This window comes from Bos grunniens, chromosome 19 (genome assembly GCF_055505025.1).
Source record: "Bos grunniens cultivar Pamir isolate PY7600 chromosome 19, Bosgru_T2T1.0, whole genome shotgun sequence".
In the NCBI taxonomy this organism is placed as follows: Eukaryota; Metazoa; Chordata; class Mammalia; order Artiodactyla; family Bovidae; genus Bos; species Bos grunniens.
In genome coordinates this window covers 24,992,073-25,011,536 of record NC_141183.1, presented here as the reverse complement: position 1 = coordinate 25,011,536, position 19,464 = coordinate 24,992,073, and the positions used below count along the sequence as shown (strand labels likewise).

Genomic DNA, 19,464 nt, shown 5'->3' with positions numbered 1-19,464 from the left:
ACTCGGAAGCCCGCCCTCCGCGTCCTCCCCGAGAATACGTTTCTCCAATCAAAGAGCCGAGATCGTGGCCGTCGCCGGATGTCGCTTTGACTGATAGTAAAGAGAGCCCAATAACTGAGTATGCCTCCTTCTCCCTTTACCGGTTTCTCAAGACTGACATGGTGCATGGCCCAATAGGCATGTAAGCCCGCCCCGCGGCGTGGGCCCACCAATAAGTGGGGCGAAGGCCACAGCGCCCGGTGTTTGGGACCCCTCGGCCGTGTTTCGGCCGCAGGCGGTATTACAGCCTGGGCATGGAGTGAAGTAAACAGGCTGAGCGCTTCCAGTGCATTCTTTGACGGGTATAAGGGCTTAGGGCTGGGAATGGGAGGTGGTTATCACCGCCGGAGCGCGGAATCCCCCCATTGAGGGTTCCCACGGTGACTTGCAAAAGTCCAGTGAGACCTGAGAGGCCGAGGTAGGGCACAGAGCATGTGTTTCGCGTGGTGTGGACGCTCGTGCCGCCATCTTGGGTGCTGGTAGCGGAAACCGCTCTCCCAGCTTCCGCTCCATGCGGGCCTGGCACTGGGCCCTTTGCCAGTCAGGGATCGCAGTGCCCCATGTCGTGTGCAAGTCGTGTGGACGGGTTGCCACTACAGTGTTGGGACGTTGGGGATATGAGCGATGTGGCATAATGGGTGATTTTCGTCACGATACAAACACCTTCTCCTCTCTCTGCTCTTCCCCCGCCTAACTTCCCACGCAGGTTAGTTTTGTTTTTCAGAAACTCCTCAGTTTCTAGTGTTCTCCAATCTCTTCTAACCAGCATTTTTGATTTTCGAATGTTGGTTTACTCCAGCATCACCTTGTGGAGTTTTTAAGTTTGCATATTTTGAGGCATCACACCAGAGTTTCTAATTCACTTACCCTGGAGTGGCAGCGTGATAACCTCGCCCGTTTAGTAAACGACCCATAGTGCGAAAACCCCTTTTGGACAAGCACTGAGTTGGAGTTCGTAGCACGTTGTTCCTAGCTGTGGGACAAAGAGGAGTCGACTCAAATTCTTAACTCCCTAGAAGATCCTGCTAATCTAGTGGGCAAGTCATTGGTCCTTGTACAACGAAGGACAAGGCCAACTCATAACTCATTTGATGAGGTCGAGTCCATCACATGTTTGGAGTTAGGCAGCTAAATCTGGGATGGTTCACAGATTATAAATCATTTTCACTATACAGACGTATAACCATTGAATTCTCTGAAAACTATTGAGCTACCCATTTCAAAGATGGATTCAGAGAGCACATGTTTTTTTTTCTCTGTCTTCCAGAAAATGCTAAAATATGAACTCCATTGAGGACTAGAATTTTGTGCATTAACGGTTGAATCTTCAAAGCCTAGAACTGTGCCTGCAATAGTAGACACTCAATAAATACTTGATAGGAGTTCCTCAAGGGTCTAGTGGTTAGTGAGAGGGGCTTTCACTGCAGTGACCTGATAGGGAACTGAGATCCCACAAGCCCACAGGGTAGCTATAAATAAATAAATAAAATCTGAAAAAAAAAAAAAAAAAGCCTTCCTGAATAATTGAAGGGGAACTCAAGCAGCCCTGTGATTAAAAGTTCTTGTTAAAAACAGAAATTAATCCTTGGAGCAGGTGTGGTTTTGGAGGATATGGCATATTATCAAGAAAGTGGATGACCATTCAGCCCCTGAATAAGACCAATATTGGATAAAAATGAAGGAGAAATTAAGGTGAAACCAGTAACTCTAAAAATATATCAAGGGGGTTGGTTGAGAAGAAAATATTTTAAAACCAAAGTATTAGAAGATACCAAGGCTAGACTAAAGTTACTGGGCTTAAATACAAGACTATTTTGAGAAGATAGGAGGGACTGCATATGAAGTGTGGCCATCTGTTTGACATAGCAAATAGAGAACAAATTTAAACCTTGACACAGTTCTGAGAAGACAACTGAGCAATCTTTAATCTAGGGGGAGTCAGGGAACCTTAGCACCAACAGAACTGAATGTGTTGGACAGTCTGTATTTTCCAAGTTTCTTTTGAGCTGCACAGTAGGGTACCAGGTGTCTGGGATGAAAAATAAGGTCATTAGTACATGTAAGAGTAACATGAAATCAAGATAAATGTTTATTGAAATGGCAGCTGTGGGTGGGAAAGCTACACCAGGCACATCACATGTGATATTCTCACATCACTGTGGAAGCCTTAATTCACTTGGTCACTTTTTAATCACTCACAGGTTTTGCCCTCTTACCCAGTGTCTCCTTTCCTTTCTCTCCTTTCTGGGGTCTTGGGTCTGGAGAGAGGTGCAGGCACTGAGGATAGGAGGGGCTCCCCGTTCATCCTTAGAGAAGGGGTGGGGAGAGGTGTGGAGAGGTCTTTTGTTTTGCCCACACTATCCTGTTCATTCTCTTTTCCCTCCCAGCTTCAAGTACTATGTTTAAATGTGTATAATAAGTATTTGAGCGTAAAGTGGGAGAGAGCTGAATTGGGAACTGTTTTGCTGGTTAAAGAGTGACTAGGGATAGTCAGAAAAAGTTTTCTGCTTAGCGGTTACTGAAAAGGTGGGAAGAAAAAAAGGAAAGAATTGCTGGCCCACTGCAAGGGCTAATGAGAATCGAGATGTAGAGACACTGTCAGCAGCCGGTGGTGAGGCCTGGCAGGGTGTGGGCGCCCAGGATATTTAATAGTACTCTATGTAGGAAGTGGAGATTGAAAGACTGTCTTGTCTTCCACTCTGTCTATAGAGTTTCAGATCAAGTCTGAGCAGGTGCAAACCTCCTTCCCAGAACCCACTCATTAACCTTGTAAAATCCAGGGTGTATCCTTCTTCACCCACGAAGCCTCCCTCTCCCCCACATCCCCCCCCTTTCTCTGCCTGAAACAGCTGTTAACAGGACAGTTACCCAAGAAGCAAAAGAAAGATCCCGTGCCGATGTGTCATCAGTCCTGGTATATCCATTAAATCAGACCGAGAAGCCCACTGGAAAAAGTGAGCGCATGCACTCACTCCCTGAGGGAGAGGCTGAGAGCCACCAGTCGAACCAGGCCCTGCTGAGGAGACTCAATCCAGGCTGCTCAGGAGAGAAGGCAGTGGGAAGCCAGGAAGCTAGTTAGTTCTAATGCACAAGAATTCGGGGTCATACAAAAAGCCAGCTATCCCTGGATATCCCTCCTGCCCCAGTGATATCTGTGTTGACCCACCTTCCTCCCTGGGGAAAGCTCTACCGTGCAGGCATCCTCCAGTCATCCTGCCATGATGGCTTCTGCCAAGAAACCCTGGGAGAAGGGCACGTGGGAGGGCAGACTGGCTGCGGCTCTAGTTCTTCTGGAATAGCAGGAATTGCTTTTTCCCCAAAGGGGAAACTCAAATCTTTCTGCTCTCTTGTGGTTTCCTTTCTTTAAAAATGTTTTTAAATGTTGTTAACCTATATAAATATTTTTCACCACCCCCCCCCCAACTTCCAACTAATCCAGGGGAATCCTGAGATTTTCTTACAGCCCTTTTGAGAGATTCTAGGATTACACCCTGTCAACACTAAATGTTACCCTGTTTTGCAAGGAAATCAATTAGTTCTCCAGCTAATCCAGACATCTGGCCCCCTTTCTTACATGGTAAACATCATTAGCAAGCTTGTTACCATTAAACCATCAAAAGAGGTTCTACAAGCAGGTCTCTTCCCTGTGTACCCCTCCCACTGCTGTCTTAGAATATTGCTTCTCAACCCTGGCTGCACATTAGAATCACCTGGGGAGCTTGTAAAAATTATCAGTGCCCAGGTCCCACCCCCAACCAATTAAATCAGAGCCTCCCAGAGCAGCCCTGGGCATCAGGATTCTGTAAAAGCTCCTTAGGTGATTCTTATGTGCAGCCAGAGTAGAGAATCACTAGCTTGGAGCAAGAATCCATGTTGAGTAAAAAAGAACAGCAGTGCTAATCATGGGCACAGACTAGAATCACCACCTGACTTTAGGATGTGTTCTTTCTCAGTCCTAACATGTTCTTGTCCTGGACCTATCCAATGAAAATGCTTCCCTGCTCATTCACATCTTGGTCTAACATTTTATGAAGCTGAGTTCAGTGGTCCTTGTATGTCTCACCATGTTGTCCCAACAGCGTTGGGTAATTCTGTTTGTGTAGCTCTCAGTGTGGCATGTCACAGTCAGCGAGGTGTTATTGTGATGTGGGAAAAGTGGGTGTTTTAGACTCGGTTGCGTTCAAAAACTTAGTAGTTGGGCCCTCTGAGATGAAATGGAGATAATATACATATTCACCAAGTTTGAAAATCTGATCCTGTGTATAAAGCCACTCATGCATGGGTAGAGCTAAGGGTGAGGTACCTTTTTTGCCCAACTCTTTCTCCAACCCACCTCACAGCCTGGTTATCCCAGAGAAAACCAAACGTCGAAGACATGAGAGCTGTCCTTAGATGGTCAACTGGAAATTCGTCCTGTAGAAAAAGGATGGAAGCTTTCGTTTTTTCTCTGGAGGATGCCACAAGCACATACAACCACACCTCACATTGCACACACACCTCCCCCTCTTGACATTATAGCAGGAAGGAGAGAGAGAGGCTGTTACCCAAGGGAGCTGTTTCTTCTTGTCACACAAGAACAGATGCTGAAATCCTAGGACAGACAGCACTGAAATGCGGCAGCAGGAGGGTGAGTCAGAGGAAATGGAATGGTCTTACCTCCAAGATACAACCAAGGCCCAGAGGGAAACCTATTTGAATCACTAGCCTCCTGGAGACTCCAGAGGGCAGGGACATGTGTGTGTGTATTTTCACGACCAGTTCTGAGTCCAGCTTCTCCCCTGACCTCAGCAGCTTAGAGATGCGCGCAGCACCTCCTCCTAGCACAACCTGTTCCCCGCACCCCCAAGGCAGGAGAAAGCCGGGAAACAGCAAGCTGCTTTCTTTTTGAACCCAGCTCTGGCTTCTTCTTTCCGAGAAGGCTCTCCAGCAACTTTTCTGTTGCATTCACATGCTTCCCAAGTACTGTCAGCCTTACACTAAAGTCCTCATGGGGTGATGTTCTGTGGGGGCCATTGTCCCAACACCATTCACACTGAACTTGTATGTTTACACAGAACCCCCATTAAACGGGTGCCCCAGGATGGAGGGGCCCTGAGGAGGGAAAGGGATCAGAGGAAGGAAAGGAGTCCTAGGTTCTCTCTTGAGGGAGTTTACTGAAGAGTCATCGTTGGCAGAAATCTCTTCCTTAAAAAGTTCTATTTGAGCGCTCTGGATTTACTTATTTCCCAGGGCACTTAAGCAGTAAAGCAGTCCAGATGATGTTAACAATAGCAGCCCAGGTGGTGATGCTGAGGACTTTGTGGTTCCTAAGCTTCTCTCCCTGGCCTCCTCTCTCATCCCCAGCCCCTCTGTCCTCTCAGCTAGTCTCCTGTAACTGACTCCTCCCTCTTCTCTACCGGAAGCCACACCTGCTAAGTCCCCAGTCTTCCTAGATCTTCCTAGATCTCCTCTCCTGCAAGCTTACCCTCTCCCACTTTGGGTACCATCCGCTATACAGAGGCTAGAAAATGCCCCGGAGGCTTTTGGATGCTGTCTTTGTAAACATGAACTAATAATGGACTAGGTCACAGAATATTAAAGCATGGAAATAATCAAATCAGGATTTTTAATAACATATTGAGCTGGCATGATCATTGACATAACGTCTGATGATCTGGAATCCAAACAAAATACTGTCTTTTCCGCCATTATACCAAATAGCACTGATTAATGTTCATTATTATAAGTCTGGTAGCCTGCAGGGAAGATCTGGATATGCCTTCTACATCATCATAAAAAGACATTCAGTAGATGTTTCCACGGATGTCTGTGTGGCTTTTCCCCTCATTTCCTTCAGCTCTTTGCTCAAATTTCACCTTGAAGGCTTTCTCAAATGACCCTAATGAAAAATGGCAATTTCCCCACCTCTCCCCAACCCCTAACATTCCTGATACCCTTTCCAGATCAATTTTTCTTCATAGTATGCACGCATGCTAAGTAACTTCAGTCATGTCCGACTCTTTGTGACCCTATGGACTGCACCCCACCAAGTTCCTCTGTCCATGAGAATTCTCCGGGCAAGAATATTGGAGTGGGTTGCCATGTTCTCCAGGGGATCTCCCTGCCAGGGATCGAACCTGCATCTCTTAAACATCTCCTGTATTGGCAGGTGGGTATCGCCACCTGGGAAGCCCCTTTTTTCACACGGTGCTTATCACCAGTTCAAACATTACTATTTTATTCATGTATCTGTGTACTGTGGGTATTGCACAAAAATGCATGCACACAAATACTTGAATAAGCTCCATGAGAGCAAAGATTTTGTTTACTTTGGCTGCTATTGCGTCCCAGTGACTAAAAAAGCAACTGGCACATGGTAAACACTCAATAAATATTTGTGCAGCACATAAAATATGGTTCCATTGAACCTGCCATGTGCCAGGCCCTGTTTGGGGCACCAGAGATTCCACAGGCACATTATTTCTGTAGGACATAACACGTGGTACAGAGAAGGACCACACATTTGTTTGTAAACAAATTAGTAAAAATGGTATTTAGAAATTAAGTACAACAAAAGTAGGGTGCTGAGACCCAAAGGAACAGCAAAGACCTATCAAGTTAGAGTTGGTGGTTGTTAGGGCCTTTTGGTGATGACATTGAAGCTGAGATAAATGAGATAGCTTGATACTATTCAGCAGAGGAAACCCTCATTCCCCAGTCACAGGGGATAAGTGAATGTGGTACCCAACATAAGACGACCTGAAGGGAAGAGTGGAGAAGAAATTCTTGGTCTGAAACCTGGGTTCCACCTCCACTCAACTATTGATTAACTAAAGGATCTTGAAAGATCACACAAACTCTGAGTTTCCCTTCCTTAAAATGGGGGTGAGAACACCAACCTCATAGGTGTAAGTTATATAATGTACCTTAAAGAGTTTAACTGTAAAATGCATGCCTATCAGTTCAGTTCAGGTGCTCAGTCGTGTCCGACTCTTGTGACCCCGTGGACTGCAGCACAACACGCCTCCCTGTCCATCATCAACTCCTGGAGTTTACTCAAACACACGTCCATTGAGTAGGTGATACCATCCAACCATCTCATCCTCTGTCGTGCCCTTCTCCTCCCACCTTTGATCTTTCCCAGCATCAGGGTCTTTTCAAATGAGTCAGCTCTTCACATCAGGTGGCCAAATATTGGAGTTTCAGCTTCAGCATCAGTCCCTCCAATGAATATTCAGGACTGATTTCCTTTAGGATGGACTGGTCGGATCTCCTTGCTGTCCAAGGGACTCTCAATAGTCTTCTTCAACACCACAGTTCAAATGTATCAATTCTTTAGCGCTCAGCTTCCTTTATAGTCCAACTCTCACATCCATACATGACTACTGGAAAACCCATAGCCTTGACTAGACAGACCTTTGTCGGCAAAGTAGTGTTTCTGCTTTTCAGTATGCTGTCTAGGTTGGTCATAGCTTTTCTTCCAAGGAGCAAGCTTCTTCTAATTTCATGGCTGCAGTCACCATCTGCAGTGATTTTGGAGCTCAAGAAAATAGTCTGTCACTGTCTCCATTGTTTCCCCATCTATGTGAAGGGATGGGACCAGATGCCATGATCTTAGTTTTCTGAATGTTGAGTTTTAAGCCACCTTTCCCCTCTCCTCTTTCACTTTCATCAAGATGCTCTTTAGTTCTTTTTTGCTTTCTGCCGTAAGTGGTAGTGTTATCTGCATATCTGAGGTTATTGATACTTCTCCTGGCAATTTTGATTCCAGCTTGTGCTTCATCCAGTCCAGCATTTCTCATGATGTACTCTGCATATAAGTTAAATAAGCAGGGTGACAATATACAGCCTTAACGTACTCCTTTCCCAATTTGGAACCAGTCTATTGTTCCATGTTCAGTTCTAACTGTTGCTTCTTGACCTGCATACAGATTTCTCAGGAGGAAGGTCAGGTGGTCTGGTATTCCCATCTCTTTAAGAATTTTCCACAGTTCGTTGTGATCCACACAGTCAAAGGCTTTGGCATAATCAATAAAGCAGAAGTATATGTTTTCTGGAACTCTCTTGCTTTTTCGCTGATCCAACAGATGTTGGCAATTTGATCTCTGGTTCCTTTGCTTTTTCTAAATCCAGCTTGAACATCTGGAATTTCATGGTTCACATACTGTTGAAGCCTGACTTGGAGAATTTTGACTATAGTGATGGGTAAATGCCTGCTGCTGCTACTGCTAAGTCACTTCAGTCGTGTCTGACTCTGCGACCCCATAGACGGCAGCCCACCAGGCTCCCCCGTCCCTGGGATTCTTCAGGCAAGAACACTGGAGTGGGCTGCCATTTCCTTCTCCAATGCACGAAAGTGAAAAGTCAAAGTGAAGTCGCTCAGTCCTGTCCGACCCTCAGCAACCCCATGGACTGCAGCCTTCCAGGCTCCTCCTCCATGGGATTTTCCAGGCAAGAGTACTGGAGTGGGGTGCCATTGAGGTACTGTTAATTTCCCACTGGCCTTGAGGATTCTGAAGCTAAAGTCCTCTAGTATACTTAATGGGTTTCCCTAGTGGCTTAGGCAGAGAAGGCAATGGTGACCCACTCCAGTACTCTCGCCTGGAGACTCCCATGGACAGAGAAGCCTGGTAGGCTGCAGTCCATGGGGTCGCTAGGAGTCCGGCACGACTGAGCGATTTCACTTTCACTTGTCACTTTCATGCATTGAAGAAGGAAATGGCAACCCACTCCAGTATTCTTGCCTGGAGAATCCCAGGGACAGAGCAGCCTAGTGGGCTGCCATCTATGGGGTCGCACAGAGTTGGATAAGACTGAAGCGACTTAGCAGGAGCAGCAGCAGCAGCAGTGGCTCAGGGATAAAGAATCTGCTTCCGATGCAGGAGATAAGAGTTCAATCCCTGGGTTGGGAAGATCCTGGAGAAGGAAATGACAACCCACTTCCGTATTCTTGCCTGCAAAACTTGATGGACAGAGGAGCATGGGGGTCTACAGTCTTTGGGTTTGAAGGAGTCGGACACGACATAGTGATTAAACCACCTACTATACCTAGGCCAAAGGAACCAAAGCATGGCAAAGCCTGATGCCATTCACAGGTGGAACATTTGAACTGCTGGGTATCTGTCTCATTTCAGATTGTGTCCGTGTCTGCAGAGGTGTCCGGGCGCCATGACCCCCTTCCCCAAGTGGCGGGAGAGGCATGGGAGAAACTCTACTGCATAGAGGGGTCTCTCTAGAGCTGTCCTCATCTGCTCCCGCTGCTAGGACCTGTCTCTGAAGTCCAAAGGATGACCTGATGTGTTTGTGCCAACGGTACCTACCAGGAGTCCAGAGACAAACTGGACTTTGCCTGTGCTTTCTGACGGCCTCAGGGCAGCCTGTGGACGTCGGTGCAAACCAAACCCACAAGCCAGAGAGAAGGCAGGAGAGGGAAAGGGGGCCGGTCGGGAGAAACTGAGGATGCCAGGAGCTCTGGGCTTTGAGGGGCCGAGGAGGGCGAGGGGAAGGAGAGCCAGGAGGAGGAGAGCTGGGGTGTGAGCGCAGGGCGGAGAGGGCGGGAAGGGAGAGGAGGGAGGGCGAGGAGGGAAGGGCCTCGGGGAAAGGAAGGACACGCGCGGAGGGGCTGAGAGGGGCGGGCGCGAGGCCGGCGGCCGCTGGGGAGGAGCGGCGGCGGCCCGGGGGGCGCGGGGCGGGGCGGGGCGGCGCTGTCAGCGCGAGGCAGCGAGCGGAATGCAGCGGCCAGAGGCCTGGCCACGTCCGCACCCGGGGGAGGGGGCCGCGGCCGCCCCGACTGGGGGCCCGGCGCCGCCCGCCCGAGCTGGGGAGCCCGCGGGGCTGCGGGTACGGAGCGGGCGGCGCCGGGGGCCGGGGGGCGCCAGCTCACGGGTCGGGCGCCGGGGAACTTGGTGCCGCCGGGACTGGCCTGGGAGGGGCGGCGCCCGCGCGGCAGAAAAGTTCCTCCGCGCTGACTCGGGAGGAGGCCGGTGCGGCGTCCGCGTGGGCGAAGTTCTGGAGCTGTCGGAGCGGGCGGGGGACGACTCGGCCGGGCTGGATTGCGTCTCTCCCGGAGGGCTAGGGAGCGCGGGGCCGCCCCGGCGGCGGGCTGACGTGTGTGCTTCTGGAGCCCGACGGGCCAGGGCGCCGGGGGCCGCTGGAGGAGCTCGGCGCCGCTGTCCCCCCGGCCCAGGTTCTGTGATACACTCCGACTCGGGCTCTGGAGCAGTCAGTGCATGACAGAACTTGGGCCCGGACGGACCTTCTGCACCCAATGGGCACAGCGCCCACCCGGGGCCTGCAGTGGGATATCTGCCTGGGAGGGGAGCGGGAACCGGAGTGGTCCATGTGGCATAGGGTTGGGCCGGAACCAGCTGTGGACTTTTGGGGCTGGGGTCGCTGGCCTGAGGATGGACTCCTGGGATCAGCAGATCCCGTAGAGCCAATGACACGGGTCTGCGCTGGCTTAGGGGCCAACAAAGCTCTCCCCCGTGTCAGTTGCAGGAACCTTCCCTCTACACTATCAAGGCCGTTTTCATCCTAGATAATGACGGACACCGCCTGCTGGCCAAGGTAACCTCCCACCCTCACCGGAGGGCCCCTGAAGACACTGTGCCACAGGCCCAAGTCCAGAAGTCCCCACCCAGCTGACTCACCTGGCAGGAGAGACCCCACTGTGGGCTCTGCAACACAGAGCAGCCCAGCTGAGACCCCTCCAAAGGTCATCCTGTCCATCCTCCTGCCTTGTCAGACTGCTGGCCCCCAAAGCGGGGAGGGGCTGTCTGTTCTGTTTCTACTCATGTTCCCCAGAATGTCTTCTCACCGTCCTTTACACTGGCCTGGGACCCTGGATTCCTGGTCCCCCAATTCTGAACAAGTACCCTCTGCTTTGCTTTTACAGCTTGGTAAACACTAAGGATTTAGAACAGATAGGATTTTATAGCCCAGATTTTAATCCAACTCTTTCATAAATGAGGAAAAGGTAGTCTAGAAAAGCTAGAGTTGCCTGGAGTCACAGGTACTAATATCAGAGCGAGGGATCCAAACTCGGCTATTTTGACTTGAAGCTCAGGAGGATGATTTTCTCTGCACCAACTATTCAGTTATCTGGTAAATATGCTAGTGATCATGGCCAGGACAAACCAAACTAGAATGATCCAAAAATAAATACCTACCATCAACACAATTAACTATAGTGGGGCTGTGACACCTAAACTAGCTATGAAATGCAATGTAGACTTTTTAGATTGTTTAGGCTGAAACTTTTTGTCTTCATGACATTGCAGTGAGCCTGTTGACCACAACAGTGGCTGGCAGGGAGACCACTAATTTGCCTGCAGATGGGGCACTAGATGGCAAAATCTACATTCATAAAATGGAAGCTGAGCTGACCGTCCCTTGCCCTAGCAGATGGTCAGAGGTAGCTCAGCAACCAGAGGTTCCAGGGCCTCCTCCTGGCAGATCACATCCATGTGCAAATGCAGGAACTGAGTCAGAGAGAGAGTCTTATCAAACCCAACAAAACAACATTGATTTCGTTAGGCAGTGTGTGCCAGGAACTCTCCCTTAGAGAGTTCATCTTCACCATAGTTGTCATTGTTGTTTAGTTGCTAAGTCATGTCAACTCTTGCGACTGTAGCCACCAGGCTCCTCTGTCCATGGGATTTCCCAAGCAAGAATACTGGAGTGGGTTGCCATTTCCTTCTCAGGGGATCTTCACCATAATCCTGTCTGAAGTCAGACCATCACTGGCATTGCATCCCAGCTCTGTCCCTTAAACTGTGAGGTGTCAGGGAAGTTACCCCATCCATATAATGTGGATAATAAAATAGCTGTTATGATATTATTGTGGTAAAGAGCCCCTGGCTCTGCCTTCTTTCCTGTAGACTCAGGTTAGTGTAGAAACAATGTGGCCTAGTGACCGCCCCAGCCATCTGCTGAATGCACAAAGGCCTCCAAGAAATCAGGACAGGACTCCAAAAGCAGGCCTCAAAATTCCTCTACTTTTTATGACTTTCTTTGCTCAGAATTTGTGTTTAGGGGGAAATAGCAGACAGGCGTAGAGGGCAGTCAAGAGGAGAGGGGGCATGGCAGCAGAGTCCCACTTGGCCAGCACCCTGCCACCCATCCAGGGAGGAGCCAGATCCTGTGGAACAGCTGTCACTTTTTCTCCTTCCTTTCCTCCTAGTATTATGATGACACATTCCCCTCCATGAAAGAGCAGATGGCCTTCGAGAAAAACGTCTTCAACAAGACCAGCCGAACTGACAGTAAGTGTCCTCCTCTTCCTTGCACAGAACCCTCAGATGCACACCGTCATCTCCGCCTGGACGCAGCTGTCCCTGTCGGCCTCATGTGCCCACAGGCCATTCACTTTTCTCCAGAGGTGCTTTTTCCTCCCCTTCCCAGCTGTTCCCTTTTCCCTTCTGGTGAACCTTCACCCTCCTCCCCATCACCAGCACACACACACACCCACCCCCTACCGCCATCTGCTCCCACCTACCTGCTTCTGGCATGCCTGGAGTCCTCTCAGTGGAAGAGGCCACCGCCAGCCTGGGGGTCAGAGGCATTGCACATGTGGGTGAAAGGTCAGCCTTAAACCAGGTTTGTTGACTTCTCAGAGTGAGGCAGTCAGGTGCTAGGAATGAAGTAGAGGGTTGGAGCAGGGACACAGAGTAGCCCAATGGCAGTGTCCCTAGTGCCCGTCTTTCCAAGGGTTCTAGTCTTTGCAAGGATTCTTTTTTTGTTTGGCCACTGCTTGTGAGATCTTGGTTCCCAGACTGGGGATTGAATTCCGGCCCTTGGCAATGAAAGCACAGAGTCCTAACCACTGGGCTGGACTGGAATTTCCTTTGCAAGTGTTCTTGGGAAGAAGAAGGAAATAGGGGGAGAGGTGCAGAGCTGGAGATGGGCAGAAGGGGCCAGGCAGAGGTGACCAGAACTGAGACCCCGTTTCTCTTCTAGGTGAGATTGCATTTTTCGGGGGCATGACCATTGTCTACAAGAGCAGCATTGACCTCTTCCTGTATGTGGTGGGCTCATCCTACGAGAACGAGGTGAATTCAGGAGGTTGGGGAGACAAGGAGGGTCTCTCTGTGGGGGAGTGGCTTGGAGTCTGGGGTAGAAGCTGGGCGGCTCACCCTTGGTATCCCTGCTTCTAGACTCTGGGGAACTGGAAGCCTCCAGAATGGTTCTTTCTGGAACAATGCATATCCATGATACCCCTCCGATTCCTTGGGTACCAGAAGGAGTCCTCTGCCGGGAGCTTCTGTCTCTATTATACATCACTGGAGAAGGATGTATTCAGTGTCCTACAGCAGGCACTCCAGTGCTTCCCAGTTCAAACACGGGGAGGTACCCTCTCAGGTCAAGTTGCAGCCAGGCTCCAGCCTTATCCTCCCTAGAGAGGGGCAGCTGTCCAACAGTCAGGTTCTGAGGTTTCCTCTGGCCTTCTCAACCTCAGTCTCTCTTGTTTTCCTCCTCCCATATCCACTCCTCACCAGCTGATGCTCATGTCTGTTCTCACCTGCCTGTTTGAGTCCCTGAACCACGTCCTAAGGTGAGTGAGGTCCTCTGTCCTCCAAGGCTCCCATCCCCCAGACCTTGGTACATCACAGGCAGGATGGTTCCCTGCTTTTTCCTTAAGTCTCCACAAGATGAAATCTGGAGCCAGAGCAACTTCCTGCAAGGCCCCTGCCCTTTACCTGATCAAACAATGGTATGGCCAGAAGATGAAGTCTGGAGAAGCTAAGTGATTTGCCTGAGGTTACAGGTTGTTTATATCAGAACCAAGATTCAAGCTCAAGGTTTTTTGACTTGGTGCTCAGGGTGATTTTCCCTCCATTCCCTTTGAGTGATCTGGTATCTTCTCCAGTGAACATGGCCTGGGTAAATCAAACTCGGATAACCAAAAATAAGTGTTCACAGTTGACATGTGTAACTACAATAGCGCTGTAGTACCTGAAGTGCTTTAGGGTGGAAATAGGATCAGTGCCCAAAGCGGCGGGGGCAGCGTGGGTAGAGTTGAGCATGAGGGGCCGAAGGAAGCAGACCTGTCCTCTGCTCAGGAATCCCTTGCCCAGGTGCCACCCTCACTCCCCTTGACATTCTCCTTCCCTGTGCTTGTGGGGGGACAGGGGCTGGAGGGTGCGGAATGAGGCAGTCTTTGGAGAGAGCAGGTCCACCTCACTAAGGCAAGGACCTGGCTCCTCCCGGCCATGCCACAGGGAGGTTCCAGAGCTGTGTCTTCTTTCAGGAAGAACGTGGAGAAGCGCTGGTTGCTAGAGAACATGGACGGAGCCTTCCTGGTGGTGGATGAGATTGTGGATGGCGGGTGAGGAGTGGGAGAGGAAAAGGGACTAGTCAGGAACCTTCACAGTGGGAGGTGGCCTTGAGGGTCGTCAGCTCTAGGTTGCACCGAGCATGTTGTTGGCTCTCTGGCCAGCTTCTCCCTCCCTTTCTCCAGCATATTCCCTGTGATCCCATCCCCCAAGCCCACTCATGATGATGGAAGTTGACTTCAATGTTAGCCAAAGTCAAGCACACAAGAAAGTAATCTGATGTCAAACTATGGCTGACTGTTGACCAGGCAAGGTTTTGAGGGAATGGTTTGCTCTCCAATGCCCAGGAGAAGCAGGCAACACAGACACCCGCCCTTCCTGGAAAGACTTCATTCAGGCAGAGCCCTGCGGCAGCTACACCTCTTGCTCTTAGAGGTTCACTCTAGCATCAACTGCATGCATGACCTGGGCTAGCTGTTTATTTTCCTTCCTTTCCCCAGCTTTGAAATGGAGACAATAAGGAAACTGCCTTAAAGGATGTGGGATTAAATGAGGTGATGCAGGTGAAGTTCATAGTTCTCCTTCAGTAAATCTTATCTCCTCTTATTGGTGTAAGATTATAGTCTTAGGAAGCTGGGAGCTCTTATGAGAAGTTGGTTAGTGAATTTCCAAGGGGGGATTGGGCAATATTCAGGGAGAAAAAGAAGTTCTGGCTCTGGGGCAAAGGATAATGGAAACGGATCACCTGTGAGACATCCACATGCCTGTGATTACATGCATTTAATGGATGAGGAAACAGAGGCTCAGAGATTTAAGTGACTTGCCGAAGGTTACATGACTAGGGGATGGCAGGGCCAGGATCTAAAACTTGTGCATGTTTCCAGAGATTGTGCTCTTCCCGTGGCACTGACGCACATTGCTGGGGGACAGGGGCCCCGGGACATGGGGTGCTGTGGGGTTCTTCCCGCCACCCCTCCCTCCTTTCCTCTTTGTCTGTTGACTGCCTGCTGCTGCTGTTGCAAGGCCTTGTGCTAATTGCTAGGACCCAACAGTGAGGGAAATAAGACCAGGTTTTGTGGAATATAAAAGTTGTATATAAAATTTGGTGTGGAACTTCTTCAAGAAACACAGTTACAAATATAAAATGAGGTGCAGGGCTTTCACAAGGGAGATTGTAAGTTTTATCAGCTTCCCATCTGTACCTCTAGAAAACAGGGAAGCATTCGTGGAAGCAACATTTGGTCCTGAACCTTGGCCTGGAATGGTCGCTGTAAAGGACCTCTCGTGAGGGACTTCAGGCTACAGGTGCCCCTGTGATGAGCCTGAGAGAAGGTCTCTCACTTCCTTCTGCCCTATAGGAGGCTCACTGGGTGAGGAGGAGCGGTCACTCAGTTCCTGTGGACCCTTTCTCACCCACAGTGACCAACTCTTCCCCCTGCACACCCCCCAGGGCATCATCAAAGAGTGCCAACTAGCCGGGAAATGCCTCCATAATTGGGTCTGTCAAAAGGGAAGTTAAAAAAAAAGGGAAGGTAGATTCTGATATTGCAGTTCCTTTTCTTTCACGTATAGCACAACCCCATGGCAGAAAATAATAGTGAAACCAGATAGGAACCCCAGGGGGCTTCTCTTCCTTCACTGCTTCTGAATCCAACCTTTCATCCCAGAGGTGAAGTGAACTTTGTAGAGCTCTCACTTTTTGAGCCCCTGCTTTTGACAACTTGATCGATCTAGACTGGACTACCCTGACCTGATCTCTCAAGTGTTTGCCCAGTGATGACAAAGTATGTGAGAATCAGGGCTCCGTGGTGAGGGAGAGTTCTGGCTTGAGGAGTATGGGTGGGCCAAGTACCTTGGAGCGGGGATGTTGCAGAATATGGCAGGGAAGCAAAGGGCTTAGCAGGGAGCAGAGTCCAAGGAAAGCATGGGGCTGATTTTCCTCCTCATTTCTCTCACTTTGTAGCGTGATTCTGGAAAGTGACCCCCAGCAAGTGATCCAGAAAGTGAATTTTAGGGTAAGAGTCATCCTGCATCCCCCCTTACTCCCATCTCCTCCAGGCTCCCCTTCCCATCGTCTGTACTTCCTGTCTTCCCTGTGTCTGGGCAAAGGGAACCCAAGCTCCTCTAGCAGAAGCAGCCACTGGGTTGATGCACTTCTGGAGGGGAGCAGCAGTTTGGAGGGATGTCAGCCAGTAAAAGAGATCTCTGTCCTCTTCCCTTGGCCAATTACAAATACCTCACCATCCTCCCTGGTGGGAAGTACAGACTGAGGAAATAAATAAATCCTCACAGAGACACCTGGTGGCTGCCTTGCCTTGAACTTGGCCTTGGAGGGGAAGAGATGGAATCTCCCCACCCAGTTTGGCTTCTCATGTCTGGATGAGAAGGTCATTTTAATCCCCCACACTCTCCACCCACCGTGTCCCAGAGACATCCCTGAGGATGCTGGTTTCCAAGGGCTCTAGAACTTCCCCTAAGTGATACACATGCAGTTCTGGATCCCCTGATCACAGCATCCACTCACCACCCACAAGCCCCTTTCTCTCACCTGTCTTTCGTCACCCGCTACCCTCGCCCTGGCCTGACCACCTTGATTCTGCTTCCCCCATAGGCGGATGACAGCGGCTTGACGGAACACAGTGTGGCCCAGGTAGGCCCTCTCCATCTACCTTGGCCAGAGATGGGCTAGAGGGAGGAGAACAGAGCATCCCAGGGGGACCCAGTGGGGCTCTCCAGGCAGAGAAGTCAGGGATGCAGGAGGGAAGGGATGACTGTGTCAGGCCACCTCTTGGAGACAGTCCACTGGAGGCTGCCAGGGTCCCCATGGTAATGTGGAGCTTGGGTATTAATAAATGATGATGCCTTCCCAGCAGTTCACCTTATCTCCTAGCTGGGTGTAGTTGGGTCAAAGCCCAGGAGGAGCTACCCACGCTGGAGATGGCTGGGTCACTTGTTCCCCAAGCAGTGTGGGGGCTCAGGCCTCTGGAAAGGATCCCAAATAGGAGTTTTCTTCTAACCCCTCACCCCTGCTCTTTAGGGTCCACACTGAGGTTGTTAAGGGACACTTAAATCCACCGTGGGATCTCATTCTCACCGCTCGCACAACCAGTTTGGGCTGCACCTTGTCCCTGAGTGTGGAAAAGTCCATGCCCGCCAGTCCCCTGCATGGTCCTATCTGATGGTGCATGTGGGATAGGGCTGAGGTTTCCAAATCTACGGCCTGACTGGTTTCCCGGCTGCTCAAACTTCCTACTTGTCAGGCTTGACCTCCATTCTGTCTGCCCGCAGGTCTCTCTGCCCAGACTAATCCTGCTTTTATGGAGCTTCCTGCCCTGGCACTAACTACCTCGTGCTGTAGTGGCCAACGCTGAGATGGGCCCATGCCATTCCGTGTGGGGCTCCAGGTGTGGTGCCCTTTGCTGTACCTGCCCTTCATGCTCACGCGGCCTCTCCCTTCCCAGTTCTCCTTGCCTCCTCCTACCCTGATGAGATGAATGCAGCCACATGGCAACTTTAAGGGCTAAAGAGGTTAAGGGGCAATAAGCAGAGCAGATAAGAACAGGGGCGCTGGTGTGAGTCATCCAAAGGACGCATCTGCCTTACCACCTACAAGCTGGGTGGCCTAGGGCAAGTTATTCTACCTCTCTGGGCCTCGCATAATCACAGGACACTCCTTATAGAGTTATTATGAAAATTAGACGAGCTAAAGCATGGAAAGCTCTTGGCATACATCCTGTTTTCCATGGGGGAAAGAATGAAGACATAGCACTTTTAATGGAAGTCTTGAGTAAACACCAAGGGATGTGCAGGTAGTGAATGGGAGACGAAATAAGGAGAAAGGTAGATCTTTACTGAGAACTGCAGGAGAACTCCAGGTCCAGGCTGTCCCTGAGAGAGGAGGGGGAGTGGGCAGGAAGAAGGGACATACAGTGTGGGATCAGCCTTCTTGCGGTGGGAGTGAGGCTGGATGGCTGGAGGGACAATCTAAGGGACATAGGTGGGGTCTGCACCGTGTTTGCATGGTGTGTGCACAGTTGCATGGATCTGTGTAAATGTGGGGCTGAGGTGGTTTCGCAGCAGGATATGAAAGTGAACACATCTGAGTGCAGGTGGCCTTCTGCAGAGCCTGCCCAGGAGCCCTTTGCCAGCTGTGCCACATCAGCAGCAGCTTGGGGTGGGGTGTTGAGGACTTACTGCCAGCCAAAGCTAGAGCTAGGGGTTTGCTGAGGTGTCTGGGCACAGGAAGTGTCAGGCCTGGGCCCGCCTCTGCCTGGACGTGGCACTGCGGGTGGAAGCTTGCATGGCATGGTGTGGGGGAGACAAGCCTGCTGCCACACCCAGGGCTGCAGATGCTGGAAACAGAGGGCAGGCTGGGCCAGCTCCCATCTGGGCTGGTTGCTGGCTGCAGCCAGTTTGGGCGGCTCTTTCCGTCTTGATGGCCCAGCCCCCCTTAAAGCAGGCAGAGATGAGCTGCTGCCACCTAGTGACTGGGGATCGCCAGGACATGTATCCCCCCCACCCGCCACTGCACTCTTAATGTACTTGAATTCCACCCAGTAATTCTCTCAACCTTCCACACCCCGCCCTCCCCAGGTTCTTCAGTCTGCCAAGGAACAAATTAAATGGTCGTTACTGAAATGAAGGCTGTGCATTCAAGGCTCCTGCCCCCAGACCATTCCCCCAATCCTAGCAAAAGCACAGAGACCCCAGGGAACACTAGAAACCCATGCCCTCCCAGAACTGACTCCCGAGGTCTCCGGCCAGGGACTTGAAATGCAGAGATTTGGCTTCAATACTGAGTCACCCCTTCTCCCTCCCCTGGCCTGCCCTTTGGGCATTGACAACCAGCTGAGTTGGCTTAACTCACACCTTAGGCATCCCTGGCCCCAGAGCCCAAATAAACCAGCTTTTGTCTCCTGCCAATGGTCTCTTTCTCTTTTGCCCTGGAAAGTGTGTGTGTGTTCTGATAAGGGCTTCTGCACTCTGTGGCATTTTCCGGATGCCCAATACTAGGTGTATCTTTGTGGCTGTGTGATTGGGGAGGAAGTGGGTGAAGGGAAAGGAGACGATTTAACTTAAGTGAGGCGGTGCGTCACTGACACTGGGGCCCTGTACGTGGTGTGGAGGGCTAGGTATGATTGTGACAGGGTGAAAGAGTCACAATGGGAGAAAT

The 19,464-nt window shown here is 50.5% G+C and overlaps 1 protein-coding gene across 6 annotated transcripts; it reads left to right on the top strand.

Annotated features, from left to right (window-relative positions):
• Positions 1 to 9,252: 9,252 nt before the first annotated feature.
• COPZ2 (coat protein complex I subunit zeta 2) lies at positions 9,253 to 19,214 on the top strand. 6 transcript variants are annotated; one of them, XR_015147684.1, is made up of 10 exons: positions 9,253 to 9,438; positions 10,510 to 10,584; positions 12,200 to 12,281; positions 12,976 to 13,067; positions 13,515 to 13,570; positions 14,267 to 14,344; positions 16,255 to 16,306; positions 16,903 to 16,941; positions 17,580 to 17,695; positions 18,885 to 19,214. XR_015147684.1 is itself a non-coding variant. In XM_086358025.1 (9 exons), exons 3-9 carry the CDS (start codon positions 12,224 to 12,226, stop codon positions 18,930 to 18,932), a joined length of 423 nt encoding a protein of 140 aa, XP_086214151.1. In that variant the 5' UTR covers positions 9,253 to 9,438; positions 10,510 to 10,584; positions 12,200 to 12,223; the 3' UTR covers positions 18,933 to 19,214. The 6 variants fall into 6 exon arrangements, 3 of the variants coding, with proteins under 3 accessions (XP_086214151.1, XP_086214150.1, XP_086214149.1); XR_015147683.1 differs by lacking the exon at positions 9,253 to 9,438 and adding an exon at positions 9,463 to 9,549; XR_015147682.1 differs by lacking the exon at positions 9,253 to 9,438 and adding an exon at positions 9,722 to 9,858.
• The last annotated feature ends 250 nt before the right edge of the window (positions 19,215 to 19,464 follow it).

Coding starts and splice junctions, on each gene's coding strand:
- COPZ2 (XM_086358023.1), top strand. CDS start 9,748: ATGCAGCGGCCAGAGGCCTGGCCACGTCCGCACCCGGGGGAGGGGGCC. Junction 14,345..16,254: donor GATGAGATTGTGGATGGCGG/GTGAGGAGTGGG, acceptor CTCACTTTGTAG/CGTGATTCTGGAAAGTGACC. Junction 16,942..18,884: donor CGGAACACAGTGTGGCCCAG/GTAGGCCCTCTC, acceptor CGCCCTCCCCAG/GTTCTTCAGTCTGCCAAGGA.